The sequence below is a fragment of the Fringilla coelebs genome (assembly GCF_963513975.1).
Source record: "Fringilla coelebs genome assembly, chromosome: 1".
Lineage (NCBI taxonomy): Eukaryota > Metazoa > Chordata > Aves > Passeriformes > Fringillidae > Fringilla > Fringilla coelebs.
In genome coordinates, this window is record NC_140028.1 from 152,111,568 (window position 1) to 152,133,494 (window position 21,927).

Here is a 21,927-nt window from a genome sequence, read left to right on the forward strand (position 1 = left end):
CCCTCTCCCGCTGCCTCTCCGTGTTTGCGTTTGACAAAGAAATGATTTGAACTTCCCGGAGCCGCAGCGAGCCGGGATCCCGAGGCGCACCCGGGCCCATATGGATGTGATTTCCCAGCCCTCTCCCAGATGATCCAGCGGCACCGGGAGCCGCGGCGCTGAGCGCCTCCGCTGCCTCTGCCCATGGGCTCCGCGGCGGAATTTTGGGAGCTGCCCGCCACTCCAGCCATGAGAAAACGAGGAAAAGCCCCGGGATCTCTCGTCATGTGCCTGTCGGGCTGAAAGCTGGGGAGCCGGAGGAACGGAATCGCTCTGCGGATCCGGGGGCACGCCAGGGAGGACGAGGAGAAACCCGCGCCGCTGGAATTCCGAGCTCGCCTCCTCCCGCTTCCCTGCGCGGGGCTGGATGCTGGGAGCAGCCCCTTGGATATGGGATCATATCTGGTGTATCCCAGCCTGGGTTTGATCCTCTGCTGCTCCGTGCTCAGCTCCGTCTACGCGCTGGTGAGTCCCGCTTTTTAAATTTTTTTTTTTGTGTATATATATATTTTCTTTCCCCTCGGTTTTTCCCGGAGGATCCGCGCGGATCCTGCCGCCAGGAGGGATAAACGAGGGGATGAAGGATTAAAAAGCTGTTTGGGGTTGTTGGGATCCGCTGGCGGGGCTGCAGGCGCTGCAGTGAAAATGTCTGTGCTTCCCGGGAGTTGGGATGGCTTGGGAAGCTCGGGGCAGGACGTGTGAGCTTTGACAGGATCTGGGACAGCGGCTGGGGCCGAATTTCGGGATCTGCCTGTGGAGAAAGGACTACTCCGCTTCCTTTTTCATATTTTTATTTCCTTTTTCCTCCCCTTTTTAATTTTTTATTCTGCTTTTATTTTTTTAATTTATCTTTCATTTTTTCTCTTTTTCTTCTTTTTTTTTCTATTCCTTTTCCTTTCGTTTTTTCCTTTTCATTTCTTCTGTTTCCTTTCCCTTCACTTTTTCCCTTCCTCTTTCCCTTCCCTTTTCCCCTCCACCTTTTGCTTCCCTTCCTCTTTTCCTTCTTCCTTTCCCTTCCCCTTCTCCCTCTTCCTCCTCCCTTTCCCTTCCCTTCTTCTCCACCCCCTCCAAGCCAATTTCATTCCCAATTCTCCTTTCCCTGAAAATCCCCTTAATCCCGATGAAACCGAGCCTCTCCTCTGGAATTAAATTCGGGGAAAACAGGGAACTTGTAAGAACCCTTCGCTCCTTGGCACTTTCCACCCCTTCCTGCACACACCAGGCTTCCCAAGGCTGGAAAACCGGGATAAATCCATCCAAACTGGGAAATGCTGGGAGACCTGCAGCTCCAAAACCTCCAGGAAGCAGGGAAGGGACATTTCCTCGGGAATCAGTCCCTGGATGTGGAGCCAGTGCTGGGATTCCCTGTGACAGGAGCTCTCCTGGCTTTCCCCATCCCTGGGATTCTCCCTCCCGCTCCCATTTCCCAGCGTTTTCCAGGAGGGAGCCAGGACACCCATGGGAAGGGGGACCTGCTCTCCAGGAGGGATGGAAATGGGATTGGGATTGGGATTTGGGATCGGGATCTCTCTGTCTCCAGTCAGGTCCTTCCTGACCCTCCAGGATCCACCAGCCTGGGCCTTATCCCTGGATTTGGTAGCCTGGAATCTTGTGCAGAGCTGGGGGAGTTTTCCAGCTTTTCCAGAGGGAAATTTCTCCTCACTCAATGGGAAGGAGCAGCCCCTTGGAAAACAATCTCTGTCTGAGCCCATCCCTGGTCAGCGTGTGGAGAAACCTCCGGAAATCCCCGGGAAATTGGGGAAATCAGGAGAACCACTGGGAGATTTGTTGGGATCCCGGGGATGGATGAGGCTTTTCCCAAACTCCAGGGCTGGATCAGCATCTCCTGACTTTGGGGCCGGGTCCAGCTCCTGCAGCACCTGCTGCCCCCTGCTCCAGGATTCCTGCAATTCCTGCTGCTTTGGGACTGGGAAAATCAGGATCGGGAACCAGCCAGGCTGGAGCTGGGGAAATTTCAGGGTGCAAAAATAAAAATGGGCAAGGCTGCATCTCCCATTCCCATTATTCCCATTATTCCCATTATTCCCATTATTCCCATTATTCCCATTATTCCTGTTCCTGTTCCCATTCCCATTCCCATTCCCATTCCCATTATTCCCATTGCTCCCGTTATTCCCATTATTCCCATTCCCGTTCCTGGTTCCATTCCCATTACTCCCTATATTCCCATTATTCCCATTATTCCCATTATTCCCATTATTCCCATTATTCCCATTCCCATTCCCATTATTCTCATTCCTGTTCCTATTCCCATTATTCCCATTATTCCCATTCTCATTCCCATTATTCCCTTTATTCCCATTATTCCTGTTCTCGTTCCTGTTCCTATTCCCATTCCCTTCCTATTATTCCCATTCCCATTATTCCCATTATTCCCATTCTCATTCCCATTATTCCCATTATTCCCATTATTCCCGTTCCCGGCTCACTCCCCTCTCCCAGTGTCAGCTGCCTGGAATTCACAGTGGGATTTCTTTGGGATCCCCCATCCCAAGAGATCATTTCCATCCCAAGGGATGGGCTGGGAGGTGCCCCCATGTCCCCAGCATCAGCTCAGGGCAAGCTGGACCTGGCAAAAATTGGGAACGAGCTCTTCCCCAATCCCAGAGGGCTGGGAAGTCCGTGGGACTCGCTGGCAAAGAGCAGGAGTTTCCCTAAAACCCCTACTGGACCTGGATTTGCCGATCCCGTGGATCCTCCCCAACTCAGAGTTTTGCTGCTTTTAGGTCCTGCTGCTCCAAACCCTGCTTGGTTTAGTTAGGCCAGGCTTAAATTCCCATTTTAGACACTTCCCTCGCTTTTCCAACCATTCTTGACAGCAGAAGGAATTCCCAGAGGGTTCCTAAATCCATCCTGACAATCCAGGAACTGCAGAGATCCCGAGTGTCCCCCTTTAGGCAGGATAATGTCCCCCCTTGTCCCCCCCGTCCAAGAATTGCCTTGAGCCCAGTTTTTACTGGAGTTGTTCCTTCTTTTTCCAGCTAATTGGATTTTTAAAGGGACTTTGGAAAGCGGGAATGGGATCCAGAGTGGTCAGCAGGAAGAGATGTTATGGATTTATTCTAAAATTTGTTATTATTATTATTATTATTTATTAGGCAGTGTGTTATTAATATGTATTATGAATGCTGTTGCTGTTGTTGTTATTTATTATAAAATGCCTTGTTGTTGCTATTTATGGAAGGGTCATAAATACATTTGATATTTGGCTCTGAGGGAGCTGCTGCCGTAAATTTTCCCTTTCCTAGGAGCAACAAGGAAAAATCCACGGATGGATGGGGATGCAGGTGTTTAATTCAGGCTCTGGGCTGAGCTTAAAGCGCTCCCAAGCTTTCCCTGGGCACAGCAGAGCCAGGCTCAGCCCTGGGCTTGGAGCGGGAGATTCCCGCAGCCAGAGGCGGCTCCAGGGCGCAATTCCCGGCTGAGCCCTGGGAATGCGGGCCGGGATTGCCGGGATCTCTGCAGCTCCGGGATGCTGGGGCGGGGCAGAGCCCGGAGTGTCCCAAAGCCGGCGCTGACATTCCCGGGATTCCCCTTGGAGCCGCCCAGGATCGTGCCCAAGGCGCCTTTTGAGGGAAATGCGCTGGGAAAGCATTTCTGGGATATCCCAGGAATGGGAGCTGGATGGGTGGGATACCCCAGGATTGGGAGCTGGATCCCTGGAATAGCCCAGGATTGGGATCTGAGCCCTGGAATATCGCAGGACTGGGAGCTGGATCCAGATCCATGGGATATCCCAGGACTGGGAGCTGGCTCTGGTCCCTGGGATATCCCAGGATTAGGAGCTGAGTCCCTGGAATATCCCAGGATTGGGATCTGAGCCCTGGAATATCCCGGGACTGGGATGTGAGCCCTGGAATATCCCAGGATTGGGATCTGAGCCCTGGGATATCCCGGGACTGGGATCTGAGCCCTGGGATATCCCGGGACTGGGAGCTGGATCCAGATCCTGGGAGCTGGGTGTGGTCTCTGGGATATCCCAGGATTAGGATCTGAATCCCTGGAATATCCCAGGATTGGGATCTGATCCCTGGGATATCCCAGGTTCTGATCCCTGGATCCCTCTGCAGCAGCCTTGGCTGTGCCTGCATTCCAAGCAGAGAGGGAAATCCAGCAGCATGAAAAAATGGGAAGGAGAGAAAAGGCTGGAAATCAGGGCCCTCTTCCCTGAGGCTCAGATCCCTGTGGGATCAGCTTCCCAATTCTGGGGTTTTAGCGCCAGACTTGGGCAAGGCTCGGCTTAGTTCCAGCTCTCCCAACAATCCAGAGAAACCTTCCCAACATTTCCCTGGAATGGCCCAATAACGCCTGCCTGGGCAATGGGGGGAATTCCACCCGGATGGAGTGCCTGAAATCCGGCAGGGTGAGGGTGGGAATCTGGGATAATTCTGCTCTTTAGTCCAAGGATTAAGGAATTAGGAGCAGCCTAAGGCAGAGAGCTCTGCAAGGATGGGCTTGAGGAAGATTTGTGCAAAAGGAGCTTTGGAAGTCGGGTCTGACACCAGCAGAGTTTGGGAGAAGGGAAAATGTGGGAATGATTTTTATTTGGGAGGTGCTGGCAGGGGAAAAATCTCCCCATGTCCCAAAAGATTGGATTTCAGAATCTGAAAGATTTTTCCAGCCTAATCCTGGGATTCACGGAGCCAAAATCTCCACGGTTTTGCTCTTCCAACCCTTTTGGTTTTCCCTTTGTTTCCTCCTTTTGCTCAGCCTGGGAGATCCCAGCCCTGCTGACAGTGGAGCAGATATTCTGATCAATCAATCCATGAATTAATTATCAATAATTATAAAACAGCAGCTTCCTGCAGGATCTGGGACCAGAATATCCCAATTTTGGGAAGCAGGCTGCAGTGGGCTGAGCTCAGGGAAGCAGATCCATGTGGGAGAAGGGTGGGAAAAGGGACCATTCCCACTTTTTCTTGGCTGCCCCGGCCTGCTCGGGAGGTTTGGGCAATGCTGAACTTCCCTCTGCTTTTTGGGACCATCCCAAAAATTGCAATCCCGATCTTTGGGGGATTGGGAATCTTCTCTGGCACACCTGGAGAGAATTCCCCATTCCACGCCCATCCCTGGATCACTGGAGCGGATATTCTGATCAATCAATCCTTGAATTAATTGTCAATAATTATAATCCAGCAGCCTCCTGCAGGGCTTGGGACCAGAATATCCCAATTTTGGGAAGCAGGTTGCAGTGGGCTGAGCTCAGGGAAGCAAATCCATGTGGGAAAAGGGACCATTCCCACTTTTCCTTGGCTGCAATCCCAGCCCCGGCCTGCTCGGGGTGTTTGGGTGATGCTGAACTTCCCTCTGCTTTTGGGGGGATCTTGGGGGGATTGGGAATCTTTTCTGGCACACCTGGAGAGAATTCCCCGCTCCACATCCACCCCTGACCCCTGGAAGTGTCCTGGGAAAGGCTGGATGGGGCTGGGAGCAGCCTGGGATAGGGGAAGGTGTTGAGGTTGGAATGGGATCATCCTTGGGGTCCTTTCCAAGGAAAAGCACTCTGGAATTCTGTGCTGCTGAGGAAGGTTTGGATTAAGGAGGTGCTGGATGGGATTTTCCTCTTGGGCTCGCTCCTTGTTGCATGGATCAATCCCAAAGATCTCCAGGAATAGGGAAAAGGGAATGGTTTGAAGTTGGGTGGAAGGAAAGAAAGATAATGCTCGTCAGCAGAATACAACCCATAATAAAAATTTTAAAAATAAAAAATTAAAAGTTAAAATAATGATTAAAATAACAATAAAAATCAAAATAAAATTTTAGAATTAATAAAAAAGTTCATATAAATATAAGTGTAAATATAAGTGTAAATATAAGTGTAGATATAAGTGTAGATATAATGATAACTATAAATATAAATATACCTGTAAACATATCTATGACTGTAAATATAAATATAAATATAAATATAAATATAAATATAAATATAAATAATAAATATAAATACTATAAAGTTAGTGTTAAATAAATAACAAGAAGAAAAATATAAAGAAGAAAAGGAAGAAAAAAGAAAAAAATTTAAAATTAAGAATAATATAAATAAAAATCATGTAAGTGATATCTATAATAAAAATAATTAAATAATTAAAGTTCAAATAATAAATAGTCCTGTATAAAAATCCCACAAATCCCAACCTCATCAAACCAAGACAGGCCCCAAACAATGGGAAATGCCCTTTCCCAAGCACAGTCTGGGGAAGGAGCCCATCCCTGCTCCCGGATTTCTGAGGGATTCTCCCACTGTTACTCAGGATCAGCCAAAATCCCTGGATCTGAACCTCTGATATCCCTGCGTCTGAACCCCTGATATCCCTGGGTCTGAACCCCTGATATCCCTGGATCTGAACCTCTGATATCCCTGGATCTGAACCCCTGATATCCCTGGATCTGAACCCCTGATATCCCTGGATCTGAACCCCTGATATCCCTGGATCTGAACCCCTGATATCCCTGGATCTGAACCTCTGATATCCCTGGATCTGAACCCCTGATATCCCTGCATCTGAACCTCTGATATCCCTGGATCTGAACCCCTGATATCCCTGGATCTGAACCCCTGATATCCCTGGGTCTGAACCCCTGATATCCCTGGATCTGAACCCCTGATATCCCTGGGTCTGAACCCCTGATATCCCTGGATCTGATCCCCTGATATCCCTGGATCTGAACCCCTGATATCCCTGGATCTGAACCCTTGATATCCCTGGATCTGAACCTCTGATATCCCTGGATCTGAACCCTTGATATCCCTGGATCTGAACCCCTGATATCCCGGGATCTGAACCTCTGATATCCCTGGATCTGAACCCCTGATATCCCGGGATCTGAACCCCTGATATCCCCGGATCTGAACCTCTCCAGCAGCAAAGGCAAAACCAACAAACCCCTGGGGGTGGCAAAGCCCGGCCTGGCAGCTCAGCCCTCAGCAGCCAAGAAAATTCCAGCAAATCCATGCTGGATTTGTGGGAGCTGCTGGCCCTGGGAGGAGGAGAAGCAGGAGCAGAGCTGAGCCCACGGAGATGAGAGCCCAGGGTGGCCCCGGTCCCGGCAGTTGTTGTTTGGTTTGTGTTGTCCCAGAAATAGCCCGGAGGGGTTTTTTGGGATCAGTGGGATTATCCTGGCTGGAGCGTGGCTGTGCCTGCAGGGATCCCCCAGGCAGGGACAGCTGGAGCCACCAGGGCCACCCCTTGTCCCTCCCTGGGAGGGACATCCCAGAGCTCTTCCCGGGATGAGGATCCTGCTGGAGGATTCCCATCCTTTGGAGAATCCCCTCCATCCAACCCAGCTGGAATCAGGCCCTGTTTGCAGAGGGATTTGGGACACAAAGGTCACTTTGGTCACCCTGAAATCCCGGCTTTTATGGGGTTTTCTTGGGTTTTGTATGGGTTTGTGTATTGTTTGTTGTATGGGTTCTTATTGGCTCCTTTTATGGCTGTGGGGTGACGGGGAAAACTGACACCCCATCCCATCCCATCCCATCCCATCCCATCCCATCCCATCCCATCCCATCCCATCCCATCCCATCCCATCCCATCCCATCCCATCCCATCCCATCCCATCCCATGGATCCCATGGATCCCATCCCATCCCATCCCATCCCATCCCATCCCATCCCGTGGATCCCATCCCATCCCATGGATCCCATCCCATCCCATGGATCCCATCCCATCCCATCCCATGGATCCCATCCCATGGATCCCATCCCATGGATCTCATCCCATCCCATCCCATGGATCCCATCCCATGGATCCCATCCCATCCCATGGATCCCATCCCATGGATCCCATCCCATGGATCCCATCCCATCCCATCCCATGGATCCCATCCCATGGATCCTATGCATCCCATCCCATGGATCCCATGATCCCATCCCATCCCATGGATCCCATCCCATGGATCCTATGGATCCCATCCCATCCTATGGATCCCATGGATCCCATCCCACCCATCCCATGGATCCCATGGATCCTATCCCATCCCACCCATCCCATCCCATGGATCCCATCCCATCCCATCCCATCCCACCTCCCTGACCCTCTCCAAGTGCAAACCATCCCCCAAATCCCAAGATTTGGAGCCTTTCCACCGCAAAGATCCCGAGGGTTCAAACTTCTCCCAGAAAAACTCATCCAAAGGAATCTTGGCCTCTGGAAAACGATCCCAGGATCCGTGTCTGGGGCAGGGAAGGGGTCAGGAACTGCTGACTCAGCAGCTCGGGCTCCTTATCTGGTTTTCCACTCGGCTGCCCCGGCGCTGATCCGGGCTCCCGATGTTATCTTGGCTCCCTCCCCCTCTCTCCGAGAATTCCCAGGGCTTTCTCCAGCCCCAGCTGGATCTGGAAGGGCAGGATTGGATGTTTGAGTGTCCTTAGGAAACCTTCTCTTCCCTTCCCTAAATTTCAGCTGGGGACTGAAATGGGATTTGGGGTTTGGGGGTTTGAGGGTTTTTTCAAATTTCATTTTTTTGCGTGTTTTAACAAAAGACCCAAAATTCAGCTCGAGCTTTTCATGGATTTGGGGATGAGTGCTTTGTGGGGAATTCCCACCTGGAAGAGGACAAACTGATCCATGAACTGCCATTTGTGGGATTTGGGGAATCTCTGCCACTTTTAGGTGATTTTCCTGCTCATTCCAGAGGGGATGGATAAGGTGGCCTTTAAGTGTCCCTTCCAACCCAGATTATTTCACAATTCCATGATTTAATCACTTTCTTGCCTGGATTTGTCCACCTGGCTGTGAGGATTGCAGCATTGCAGGAGATCCCTGGGCCCATCTCCTGTAGGAAACCTGGGAATGGGGCTGGGAGCAGACCTGGAGCGGGACATTCCTCAGCTCTGCCTGGAAAGGCCAGGATTGCCGGACCTGGGAACTCCCTGTGAGCCTGGATTTGTCCCATTCCCTTCACCGTTCCCGTGCTCCATCTCCCATCAGGATCAGACCCTGCTCCAGCATTTCTGTCCCTGTCTTTGGCCCTTTTGTCACAATTCTGGGGACAAAGGATCAACATTTTTGCTCTGGAAGGGCCACAGAGCTGAATCCTGCCTGATCCATGTGGGCACATGGAATTTCCCCAAGGAAAATCTGGCTCATCCTCAGCCTCACTCCCACCCAGCCCCAGTACTTCTTTTTCCATAACCCCAAAACTTGGGAATGGTCTGGAACACAGTTTAGGGATACAGCAGGAGATGGGGCACCAGGGATTGCTCAGCTGCAGGAAACAATGGCAAAAATAATTAATTAATTGATTGAGTGATTGATTGATCTTCTGAACTAAAGCACCTTAAAAGAGCTGAGGACTAATTTGCTTTCCCAGAATCCCAGAATTCCAGGGGAGAGTGGCTTGGAGGGGACCTTAAAGTTTACCCCAGTATTCAGGTGTCTTTTATTCTTCAAAGACACAAATAAAATTCCAGAACTCCCTGAAAACTCCGGACTGATTTCCATGTTCTTTAATTGCCTGAAGCCCTGGCTTGCCTCAACGTCACCTTGACTTCCTCCTTTGATCCCACTCCATGTTTCCTCTTGGACATGGAGGAATCCAGGTGGCTTTGGGACTTTGAGCAAGGACACGAGCTCCTTGTCCCAGGTTTATTCCGAGACTCGGATCAATATCCATTACAAGCAGCTTTTATTTTGTGGGTTGCAACTCGACTCCGCTCAATAAAAATACAGGAAAACGATCCCTAAAATAAAAGTGGGAGGGGGCCGATAGAGGTGGGACTTGCAGGGTGATGATACTTGGATCTATAATGGCTTTAAAAGGGAGAGGTGGGGGGTGGATGGGGTATTGGGAAGGAATTCCTGGCTGGGAGGGCGGGGAGGGGCTGGGATGGAATTCCCAGAGAGGCTGGGGCTGCCCCTGGATCCCTGGAAGTGCCCAAGGTCAGGCTGGAGCACCCTGGGATAGTGGGAGGTGTCCCTGCCATGGCAAGGGTGGAATGGGATGATCCCATACAATTATTCCAATGTTAGGGTCCTCTCCAGCCCAAACCATTCCAGGGTAACACAGACATGTCCAGGTTTCCTGTGTGCTGATTTCCCAGGACTGTTTATCCAGGATAACCCCTGCACTGGGATAGGGCCAGGACTGGGTTTTCCTTGGGGTGTGTTTTCCTTGGCTGTGCAAAGCCATGGGATTTGGTACAAAACTGGGATGTGCTTGTGTGTCCAAGAGAGTGCAAGGGTGTCCCTGCAGGGCTCGGGATGGAAGGAGAGATCTGGGTCAGATGGGAAGGACAGGAATTCTGCAAATGGAGAGAACCCAGCTGGATGGGAAGGGAGAGAATTTTCCCAATGGAAAGAGGGTGGTGGGAAGGGAGAGGATTCTCCCAAAGGAGAGAGGGTGGCGGGGAGAGGATTCTCCAAGTGGAGAGATCCAAGTTGGAGTTCTCCAAATAGAGAGAGGGTGATGGGAAGAGAAAGGATTCTCCAGATGGAGAGATCCAAGCTGGATGGGAATTGAGAGGATTCTCCCAATGAAGAAATCCTAGTGGGATGGGAAGGGAGAGGATTCTCCTGATGGAGAGATCCGGGCTGGATGGAGAAGGACAGGATCCTCCTAAAGGAGAAAGGGTGATGGGAATTGAGAGGATTCTCCCAATGGAGAGACCCCAGTGGGATGGGAAGGGAAAAGATTCTCCTGATGGAGACATTCAAGCTGGGTGGAAAAGGAGAGGATTCTCCCAATGGAGAGATCCCAGTTAGATGGGAAGGGAGAGGATTCTCCTGATGGAGACATCCCAGTTAGATGGGAAGGGAGAGGATTCTCCTGATGGAGACATCCCAGTTTTCCAGCCGCATCTCCAAGCCCTGGTGATCTCCAGCAGCTCCTGTGGTGCCTCCTTCCCCTGGGCAATGAAACTTCCCTGAAATGATTCCAAGCAGAGCCATGTGGGGGCTCAGCAAGGCAGGAATGTCCCTCCTGACCCTGGGAAGGAGGATGGACACGCTGGAATTGTGGATTTTCCAAATTACAGGACAGGGCTGGATCCCATTGTGCATTTGGAGCTGTTTTTAAGGGCTGCCAAATCATCTTGGAAATTTGGGCAAATTGACTTTCAGTATTTAAAGCAGATTGGTCAGGAAATGACTTTTTTCTTCTCTGCTCCCCAGATTTTTTCCTGATTTTGCCTCAGCGTCATCGGCAAAGTCCCTGTGATCAATACATTGAATTTTAATTGAATTTTGGAGGTTTGGATGCAGGAAATCAGTGCCCTGTGCTGCCTATTCCCAATTTTCTGTGCCACCAGCCACAGGTGCCTCAGGAAAAGGGGAGGGGCCGGAGCTCAGGTGCTGGAAAAGCAGCAGAGTTCCCGTGTTTGGGATCCAGGGGAGGAGCTGGGGCTGTGCCAGGGAATGGGATCGCAGGGAGAATCTCCATGTGGGATAATGCAGGCTGCGCCAGCTCCCCTGACTCAGCACCCCCAGGGTGATAAGGGCTCTGATAAGGGTCTGATAAGGACAACAAAGCCCCAGGGTGACCCGTCTGTCACCCCCTGGATGGTTGAGAGGCCACAGCAGGGACATTCCTGTGTCCTTCTGCTTCCCAGTTTTCCTGTCCCTGTTCCCACGGAGGTGAATCCCCCATTGTCCCACCCCCCTGTCATTTCAGCAGATATTGGGAATTCCCACCTGGAAGAGGACAAACGATCCATGAACTGCCATTTGTGGGATTTGGGGAATCTCTGCCACTTTTAGGTGATTTTGTGATCATTCCAGAGGGGATGGATAAAGTGGCCTTTAAATGTCCCTTCCAACCCAGATGATTTCACAATTCCATGATTTAACCACTTTCTTCCCTGGATTTGTCCACCTGGCTGTGAGGATTGCAGCATTCCAGGAGATCCCTGGGCCAATTTCCTGTAGGAAACCTGGGAATGGGGCTGGGAGCAGACCTGGAGCAGGATATTCCTCAGCTCTGCCTGGAAAGGCCGGGATTGCCGGATCTGGGAACTCCCTTTGAGCCTGGATTTTCCTTTCCCTTTCTCCTTTCCTTTTTCCTCTTTCCTTTCCTCTCCTTTCCTTCTCCCTGGAGGAACATCCATGGTGAGGATCTCTAGGATTGGCCACCCCCCCTGGATCCCAGGAATTTCAATATTCCTGCAGGAACATGCATGGATATCCCATTGCAATGTGCTCCAGGGTTGGATTTATTTGGATGCGGGATTTGGCTTCTTCCAATGGGTCCCAGCCAGGTTTTCTCTCCCCAGGGATTTTCCCTCTCCATCCCATAATCTCCTGTGGAAAAACCAATCCAGCTTTTCTCCTCTCCTGCCTTATCCTGTGGCTTCCCTCAGCTCCCTCAGGAGCAGCATCCCCACTTCTTTCCCAGAAAAAGGAGGAGAGGAGGGAATTCTGGAGCTGCCTGGATGGAGGAGGAGAGGAGGGAATGCTGGAAGTGAGCAGCTGGAGTGAGGAGATGAGGGAATGTGGGAGCTGATCAGAGGGAGTTGGGGAATGAGGGGATCCCAGAGCTGATCAGCTGGAGTTGGGGAATGAGGGGATCCCAGAGCTGATCAGAGGGAGTTGGGGAATGAGGGGATCCCAGAGCTGATTGTCTGGAGCTGGGGAAGGAGAGGATCCCAGAGCTGATCAGCTGGATCAGCTGGAGCTGGGATATGAGGGATGTCCTGGAGCTGGGATGTGAGGGATGTCCTGGATGTGCCTGTGGAGCTGGGATGTGAGGGATGTCCTGGATGTGCCTCTGGAGCTGGGATGTGGGGGATGTCCTGGATGTGCCTCTGGAGCTGGGATGTGAGGGATGCCCTGGATGTGCCTCTGGAGCAGGAGCACGTGGAGCATTCCCTGCGGGCCCTGGTGCCCCGCACAGAGCCGCCCTTGTCCCGAACATCCCAATCCCATTCCTGCCCTGCTCCCGGGCACTGCTGGCCGCTCCCGCCGGGTTTGGGTTTTTTTTTGGGAACAGAACGGCCCTTCCCAAGAAAAGGGAGACAGAGGGGTCTGCAGGGAGCAGAGGGAGAGGGGAGGGGGGGTGTCCTGGCTCTGCCGGGGGGTTGTGAATCGGGACATTAAGCAGCATTCCAGGGATCGGGATGGGGTTGGATACCTGTGGTTTGAGGCATTGCTGGAGGCAGAACACCAAACTCTGCTCCTGGAGTGGGAGCTGCGGCATTCCGGCTGGAATCCAGCTGGGAAAGGGTTAAAGAGGGGGAAAAAAACAAGATAAAGTGGGAGGGAAGGGAAAGAAAGGGAAAGGGAAAGGGACAGGGAAAAGGAAAAAAGAAAAAAAGGAAAAAAGAAAAAAGAAAAAAGAAAAAAGGAAAAAAAAGGAAAAAAGTAAAAAAAGGAAAAAAGAAAAAATGAAAAAAAAAGGAAAAAAGGAAAAAAGGAAAAAAGGAAAAAAAAGGAAAAAAGGAAAAAAAAAAGGAAAAAAAGGGAAAAAAGGGAAAAAAGGAAAAAAGGAAAAGGAAAAAAAGGAAAAAAGGGAAAAAAGAAAAAAGGAAAAAAAGGAAAAAAGGAAAAAAGGAAAAAAAAGGAAAAAAGAAAAAAAAAGGAAAAAAGGAAAAAAAGGAAAAAAGGAAAAAAGGAAAAGGAATAAAGGAAAAAAAAGGAAAAAGGAAAAAAAGGAAAAAGGAAAAAAGGAAAAGGAAAAAAAAGGAAAAAAGGGAAAAAAGAGAAAAAAGAAAAAAGGAAAAAAAAAGGAAAAAAAGGAAGTTTTCCTTGGATTTCCCTGCTCCAGGGTTCTGGGAGGCCTCTCTGGTTTTTAACCCACCTGTTGAGACTTTTCCCTGATTTCTTTTCCTTTTTGTCCCCTTATTCTGGCACTCTGGAATTCATCTCCGGCTTCTTCCTGTTGCCAGGGCAGGTAAATTTTAGTTGGGAATTTTGTATCTCTCCATAAATAACTCTGGAAGTCGATGCTCAACCACTCCTCAAACATGGCAGAGAAAGGAAGGAGAACCCACAATCCTGACGTTCCCCATGTCCTTAAAGGGGAGCAGGAGTAAGAAAATCCCACTATCTCCTTCCTGTGCATCCTTCAGCAATTCCCCCTCTGGGAGCAGTTCACAAAGGAGATATCCAAAGATTTGGGAGGAATTCCTGGAATGAAAAGCTCTCTTGCTGTTGTGGTTCGGTTTTTTTCACCTTATCCCTTTGGTCACTGTGGGGTAGAGGGAAGTGCCAGGGCAAATTAGAAGGATCCCAAAAATCCACATTTTAATTCCTGTGGGGATTTGCACGTGCAGGAATAGGGATTGTCCTGGAATGAGTTGGATTCATTCGGTGTTTTGGGCACGGTTTGGGGTTTTTGTTGCGTTTTTGGTGATGACAGTGGGAAGATTTGGATGTCAGAGTTTTTGTGGTCGGATTTGGGCAATGCACCTTTGGAAAGAGCAAGGGCTGCAGTTTGGGCGGGAGTTAAATTTCAAAAGATTCCAAAAACGTGTCCTGAATGGGATAAAGGGGGCAGTCCCAGTCAGAACTCCGGAGCTGAAAGGAATCAGAAAATCCTGGAATGGTTTGGGTTGGAAGGACCTTGAAGTTGACCCCATTTCCAAGGGCAGGGACACCTCCCACTGTCCCAGGTGCTCCCAGCCCCAATGTCCAGCCTGGCCTTGGACACTCCCAGGGATCCAGGGGCAGCCACAGCTGCTCTGGGAATTCCATCCCAGCCAGGAATTCCTTGTCTGGATGTGACAAATTGGGAGAATGTTCCCAGAAAAGCCCCAGCAGCTCCCCAGGCTTTGGTTCACCTTTGGTCTTACAGATATTTCCATGGAACTCTGGAATTTCAGAGCCTCTCTTTCCTGGTTTGGGAATGTGGCCCAGTGAGGCGCTTTAGAGGATAGAATTGCCAAGGAATCCTGGAATGGTTTGGGCTGGAAAAGATCTTAAAGCCCATCCAGTGCCACCCCTGCCATGGCAGGGACACCTCCCACTGTCCCAGGATGATCCAGCCTGGCCTTGGGCACTGCCAGGGATCCAGGGGCAGCCACAGCTGCTCTGGGAATTCCATCCCAGCCCCTCCCCACCCTCCCAGCCAGGAATCCCTTCCCAAATCCCACCTCTCCTTGTTGTCTCTCAAAGCTTTTTAGGGATTGCAGAGACCATCCTGGCCTAAGTGAGCCCAGATATTCCAAGGAGCTGTGTGGGAATCTCCCAGCAAGATAATTAGGGCAATTAGGATAATCAGGGCGGTGAGGATAATTAGGAAGCTGCTTTCTCCTCCAGGTGCTCCTGGTTCCTCTTGGCTGGAATATTTTCCAGGCAGAGACTCCCTCCTGCCCTGCTCCCAGCTCACCCCATGGGAAGGAGATTCCCTGGGATGTCCAGGCGTCTCCTGGGCTCTGTGGTGGGAATTTGTCCGCGGAGCTCCTGGGGAGGGATCTGGTTCTTTCCACGGAGGCACTGAAGGCTCCATTCATTCCTTGGCCTTCCCAGAGTCATCCAGAGGCACCCAGGGTGTCCAAGAAACCTTCCCAGGGAAGGCAGAGCTGGCTGGGGACCAGCAGGAAGCCGTGGAGCATCAGGCAGCACTCGACACCTCGCTCCCAGCAGCCTCTGGAAAAGCAGGAGTCGGGATTTTCCCGCCTGTGGTCGAGGAGCAGGGCAGCCCCTGGAAAGGGAGCAGCACCCTCACAAGCAGGGTCTGTCTGTCTCTGTTGACTGAGCTGGGCCTACCCCGGAACAGCTCCGGATTTGGTGGGGTTTTGCTCCAAGATCTCCAATTCCTGCTCCAAGTGTGCAGTAATTCTGTTTTTATCCCAATAGAAATCCCCCCCAGACTGCAGCAAGGATGGGAATTTTATCCTTCCTTTCTCTCCTGAATATTGGACTCCAGATTTAACGGGGTCTTCTCCAACCTCGATGATTCCATGAGATCTAATGTCCAAAATGCTTTTGGTGGGGGAAAAAAACCCAGCTGGAATCCAGGGATTTATCTGGTTGTAAATGAAATTCAGAGAGCAGAAGGAAAACACCCAGTCGAGCAGGAAAATCATGGCACATCCCTGTCACCTCCTTGCATTTTCATGGAATGCTGGAGAGTGGCAGGCCCAATCCCAGAGACTGAACTTCAGGGATATTCCCAGAAACGTCTGGAAGCACAAATAAAATCTGCTGCCTCCCTGGGTTTGAGCTCGGCTCCATTGGCCACAGAGAGATTGGAGAAAGATGGATAAAAATTCCCAAATCTATCATTAATAGGCACAGGTGATGAGACAAGGTCCACATCTCCCAGAAAAACGATGGATAAAGGCTGAAAGCCTCCACTCCTCTGTCCAGTTAATCCTCAATATTCCCTTCAGACCACCAGGACCTGAAACCTCCGACCCTCAGCTCCAAATCCCAGTGGTTACTCCAGCTCTGGAGGGAAATTTGGGATCAGTTGTGGAACATGGCATGGGAGCAGCAGGAGGTGACCCACAGGAGAACAGGGATGAGAATATTTCATCTCACTTGACCCAACTTTCCTAAAGCATGGAGGTTTTCCCTATGGTGCTCAAGAGTTCTCATCCCATGGGATTTGTGTGTCCTGCTGCTCGTTCCTGCTTTTCTTGGAGATCCATGGGAACACCTTGGGCTGGATGTTCAACCTTTGGATGGCTTCACCCCTGCTCATCATTTCAGGCCCTGGGATGACTTTGAGAAGCTACTTCCCTTTTTTTCTGGCCCTTCCTTCCTTCCTTCCTTCCTTCCTTCCTTCCTTCCTTCCTTCCTTCCTTCCTTCCTTCCTTCCTTCCTTCCTTCCTTCCTTCCTTCCTTCCTTCCTTCCTTCCTTCCTTCCTTCCTTCCTTCCTTCCTTCCTTCCTTCCTTCCTTCCATTTCCTTCCTTCCATTTCCTTCCTTCCATTTCCTTCCTTCCATTTCCTTCCTTCCATTTCCTTCCTTCCATTTCCTTCCTTCCATTTCCTTCCTTCCATTTCCTTCCTTCCATTTCCTTCCTTCCATTTCCTTCCTTCCATTTCCTTCTTTCAGCCTGGCTTTGGAAGCATCCAGGTTATCCCTGAGTTCTGAGGGAATTCTCCCCCAAACAAGTTCCCAGCCCATTCCTGGCCCCTGAGCCAGGAGTTCCTCCCAGGACAGACGTGGATTTTCCTGTGGATTTGTGGGGATTCAGTGGCTCAGGGCGGGGCAGAAATGATTTCCAGTTGGGAAGGATCCTCTGTGGATCCACAGGTGTGGGATTCAGGGACACTCTGAGATCCAGCTGCCAAATCCTCCTCACTTCCTACAGTTCCCTAAAATCAGCTGTGATCAGGTGGGGCTTGGTCCCTTCTTCCAAGAAATCAGTGGTGGAAGAAGAGGAAAAACCTCCAGATGTGCCAGGTTGGATACTGGGAATATTCCTCATGGAATATTGTATTCATGGGCTGTTATATTTAACATCCACATGGATGTGGACCTGGGACTGCCAGCCCTGGTCCAAGGGCTTTGACAGCAGCAGAGACACAGCGGGAATCCGAGGGAAAAACAAGGATAGGGCTGGAATTCCCTGGGGAGAACTCTGTGTCCTTGGGCTGGATGGAGCCTGGCCAGGGAAGCTTTCTGCTCCCTGCAAATGAGCCAGGATGGGAAGGAGGGGGAGAAAGGAATCCCAGCTAATGGATCTGAGGGATCATTAGGACAGGAACCGGGCCCGGCAGCGTCGTGTCTTCCGCAGCCGCTCGAAAATTCCCATTTTCCCTTTCCTCCTGCACCAGAGTGCTTGTGGCTGAGCAGGAAAAGCTGGGTTTGGGGTTGTTTCTCTCCTGGTTCTCCTTATTTCCCATGGAAAACCTGAGAAGGGCCAGGTCCTAGTTCCTTTTGGATCAAATATCCCTCCCCAAATCCCCATTTTTCCCTCTCCCCCTGCACCAGACTGCTCCTGGGTGTTGTTCCACACTCCTGGTCAGCTGAGCAGGGAAAGCTGGGTTTGGGTTTTGTTTTATTCCAAATTCTCTCCTGGTTCTCCTTATTTCCCATGGAAAGCCTGTGAATTTGGGGAATATTTAGGAGAGGCAGCTCCCGGCTCCCTTTGGATCCAACATCCCCACATCAGGCTGTGGCTGAACATTCCATCCCTGTATTTCTTTCCCATAAATCCCTTTGTGACCAGAGGTAGGGAAGAATTGTTGGAGAAACCCCTCCAGACCTTCAAACCTCCCTGAGAACATGCAGGCATCCAAGGCTGGAAAATCCCAGATCCTTTGGGTTTTCCACCTGGATTCCAAGGTGAGGCCTTGCTCCTCCCCTTCCATTCAGAGCATCAGGGAAATATTTACTGTCGGTGCAGACGTGGAGAATCCCGGGATTTTTGGCTGCCATCAATTCCTTGTGGGCAAGGTCACTCAGCTGTGTCCTGAGGTGGCCCTGGAGCGCCGGGATCTCGTGATCCATGATCCGGGAGAGAGGAGACAGGGAGACGTCTGGGCTGGAGGAGATCAAGGGGACACATGATCCCAATTCCCAACACATGAAAGGAGAGGGAAAAACCCTTCCTCAGTCCCTCAGGGATTGGCTGGGATGACTTCAGATTGCTGGGAAGGAAAGTGGGTGAAAAGTCAGAAGATTCCTGGGAGGATGGTGGGGCTGGAATATTGGGAAGGGAGGGATTGGTTCTCACGGGGGGGCTCAGCTCCACAACCTCATCAAAGTAATTAAAGCAGAGCTGATCCTGGGTTTAATTAGGAGAACGGGCTCAGTGCTCCCCACAGATCCGTGTTTCCAACAGCTCAGCAGTGCCAGGATTATCCCAAACCCCCCCAGCCCAGTTTTACCTCCTGCCCAAAGGAAACTTCCCAGAAAAGGAGGATGAAGGATGTTCCTGGAGAAAAGGAGCTGAGGGAGAACCTTCTGGATCTCCACAGCTCCTGACAGGAGGGGACAGCCGGGGGGAATCGGGCTCTGCTCCCAGGGAACAGGGACAGGAGGAGAGGGAACAGCCTCAGGGGATGGTCCAGGTGGGATACTGGGAAAATTCCTTCCTGGAATTGGCTGTCCAGCCCTGGCCCGGCTGCCCAGAGCAGTGCTGGAGTCCCCATTCCCGCAGGGATTTAAAAGCCATGGATGTGGCACTGGGGAACAGGCCTTGGCAGAGCTGGGCTCAATCCAGGGGCTTTTCCCACCTCAGTAATTCTGGGATTCGAAGGAAAAGCGAGCAGGATCTCCCAAACAATTCCCTCTGCTCTGAGGAAGGAGAGCAGGGCACAACCCTGGATAAACCACGGGATGTTTTCCAGAGGCTGGGGATGATGAGGGTGGGATGAGCTGATGTCTCCATCCCAGAAGGACAACCCTCAAGCACAGGGAAGTGCTGGAGAAAGGATCTCCTGGAATGAGATGTTTTGTGGGATTCTCTGAGTGTTCCTGGCTGGAAGGAGATCCCGGGGCTGTCAACAAATCCTCCCTTTCCCGAGCGGAACAAAAGCGCTTCCCCTGCAGCCCGGCTGCTTCCCCTTTGTTTTGTAACTCCCAGAGTTTTAACCATGGAATTGCACTCTCCAGAGCATGGGATTGCAAATTCCCAGCCCGGAGCTGCCAGGCACTTCCAGCATTCCGAGGATGCAGAGGACACCCCTCAGTGACCCGAGGAGGGTGCAATCCCTGGAGCACATTCCCGATATTCCCAGCCCCACGTGGGAGCCTTGGCTCATCCCAGATGGTTTTTCATGGGAATGACCGAGCTCCAGCTGCTTTGCATCACCAGAGCCCTGCAAAGCCCTTAATGCAGGCCAGGCAAAGCTTTCCCTGGAATATTCCCGGGGTTTTCTGGATTTCTGGGATTTTAAGGACAGTTAGATCTGCTTCAGCTTCCAGTTTTCCTGGTAGGAACAGTCAGACTCTGTTCCCAAGGAATGGGGGCAGGATAATAGGGAATATCCTCAAGTTGTGCCAGGACAGGGGGGAGATTGGACAATAGGGAAGAGTTTTCCTAAAAGGAATATCCAGGCCTGGCACAGAGTGTCCATGGAGGTGGCAGAATCCTGGTCCCAGCAGGATTTAAAAGTGTGGATGTGGGTTTTGGGGACACGGGGTGAGGGCCTTGGCAGCGCTGGGCTCCATGATCCTACGGGATCATCCAATGAAATGATCCTGGGATTCCATAATGTGACAGAGAGCACGGGAATGTGGGAATGTGGGAATGTGGGAGCAGAGACCTGGCTCCACCTCTGTTGGTGATCATTTTCCATGGGAAATCCGGGAATTCTGTGAGGAAATCTGGGAATTCTGTGAGGAAATCCGGGAATTCCGTGAGGAAATCTGGGAATTCCATGTGGAAATCTGTGCTCTCTGAGTCCAGAGCTGATTTCCAGGTGGTTGATCTGTATTTTCCAGGCATCCACACGGATGTGCAGACTCGATTCCATAATGTCCCAGCAAAGCACAGGAATGTGGGAACTGGGAGCACGGACAGAGCTGGGACCGGGCTCAGCCGCTGGTTCTGATCATTTTCCATGAGGAATTCTGGAAATTCCATGAGGAATTCTGTGTCCTCTGGTTCTAGACCTGATTTCCAGGTGGTTGATCCATATTTTCCAGACATCTCCTCTGAAGGTGCTGCAATTCCAGAGCCCCAAAAGCCAGGATTTCCCGACAGCTCCGGGCCATTTCCACTGGAATAAATCTGGAATCTCCCGAATGGGAATCTCCAGAGGGAGAACCAAGGCTGCCTAAACTGGTGCCAGTTCTGCTCCCTCGGTCACCAGCATTTTTTGGGAATATCCCCAGTTATGGATCAGGATGATCCTGTGCTCCATCTCTCCAAACTCAACTCATGGAAAGTGCAACCAAGGGATTTTTCCAATCCAATTCAAGCTCCCACTCCTCTTTCCCTCTTTTTAATGGATATGGTTTCTCCTTCCTCCCATTCTATTCAGGAAATGTTGGGATGCTGCTTTTCCTGGAATTCCCAGGAGTCAGAGCTGATCCATTTTTAATTGCATTTCCTTCCCTCCTCCAGCAGATTTCTCTCACAGTGCAAAGCACCTAAAAGAGGCAAAAGGCTGGAAGGAGGCAGGTGGGAATTCTAATTCCCAGAATTGTGGGAATAAGGGAAAGCTGAACTGTAGATTTCTGTTAAATTGGGGGAAAAAAAGGAGGATCTTCTCCTTCTCCTCCTTCTCCTTCTCCTTCTCCTTCTCCTTCTCCTTCTCCTTCTCCTTCTCCTTCTCCTTCTCCTTCTCCTTCTCCTTCTCCTTCTCCTTCTCCTTCTCCTTCTCCTTCTCCTTCTCCTTCTCCTTCTCCTTCTCCTTCTCCTTCTCCTTCTCCTTCTCCTTCTCCTTCTCCTTCTCCTTCTCCTTCTCCTTCCTCTCCATGGGTTTGGGTGATTTTGTGTAATTGGATAAAAAGTCCCCATTGCAGCCATGGGTGGTTGGTTATTGGGTTAAAAGTGAAAATAATTGAGGTGTCATTTCTTAATTGGACAGTTGATCCTTCAAAGGCCTTGCAGAGAGAGAGATGGGGCTGCATTTTTAGTTTGTGAGAGTGAAGTGCTGCAGAGCTCAGGGTTTGTGAGACTGTGACAGAGATAAGAGCTGATAAACATCTGAGTCCCAACACAAAACCCCATCCTGAGAGCTTCAATCCCAACCCTGAGCCAAGGCAGGAACAGGAGATAAAGAACCAGCACCTCCTTCTCATCTGCTCCCGCCAGGCAGGGCAAGTCCAGGATTTCCAAAGGCAGCAGCTGGAGAAAGGATGGAGAGAGGGAGGAGGGATGGGGACACACAGCAGGCACAGCTGGAATTCCCTCTCCATGGCCTCTCCTGCTATTCCCTATCCACAGAAAAAAATCTGGGATAAATATCCCGAGGAAATCACCTCCTCCAAAGCATCCCCTTTTCCAGCAATCCCCTCTCCAGAGACACGGAGTCACTCCCATGGGAATGCTGAGTTTGGGAATCTGGGATATCCCAGCAGCATTCTC

At 50.8% G+C, this 21,927-nt stretch overlaps 1 protein-coding gene across 1 annotated transcript in view; it reads left to right on the top strand.

Annotated features, from left to right (window-relative positions):
• The first annotated feature begins 309 nt into the window (after positions 1 to 309).
• PTH1R (parathyroid hormone 1 receptor) overlaps positions 310 to 21,927 on the top strand; it is a 94,590-nt gene continuing 72,972 nt past the window's right edge. The window contains exon 1 of the mRNA XM_084207968.1: positions 310 to 504. Within this exon, the coding sequence (XP_084064094.1) occupies positions 430 to 504 (75 nt within the window). The 5' untranslated portion in view covers positions 310 to 429. The remainder of the gene's footprint in view (positions 505 to 21,927) is intronic.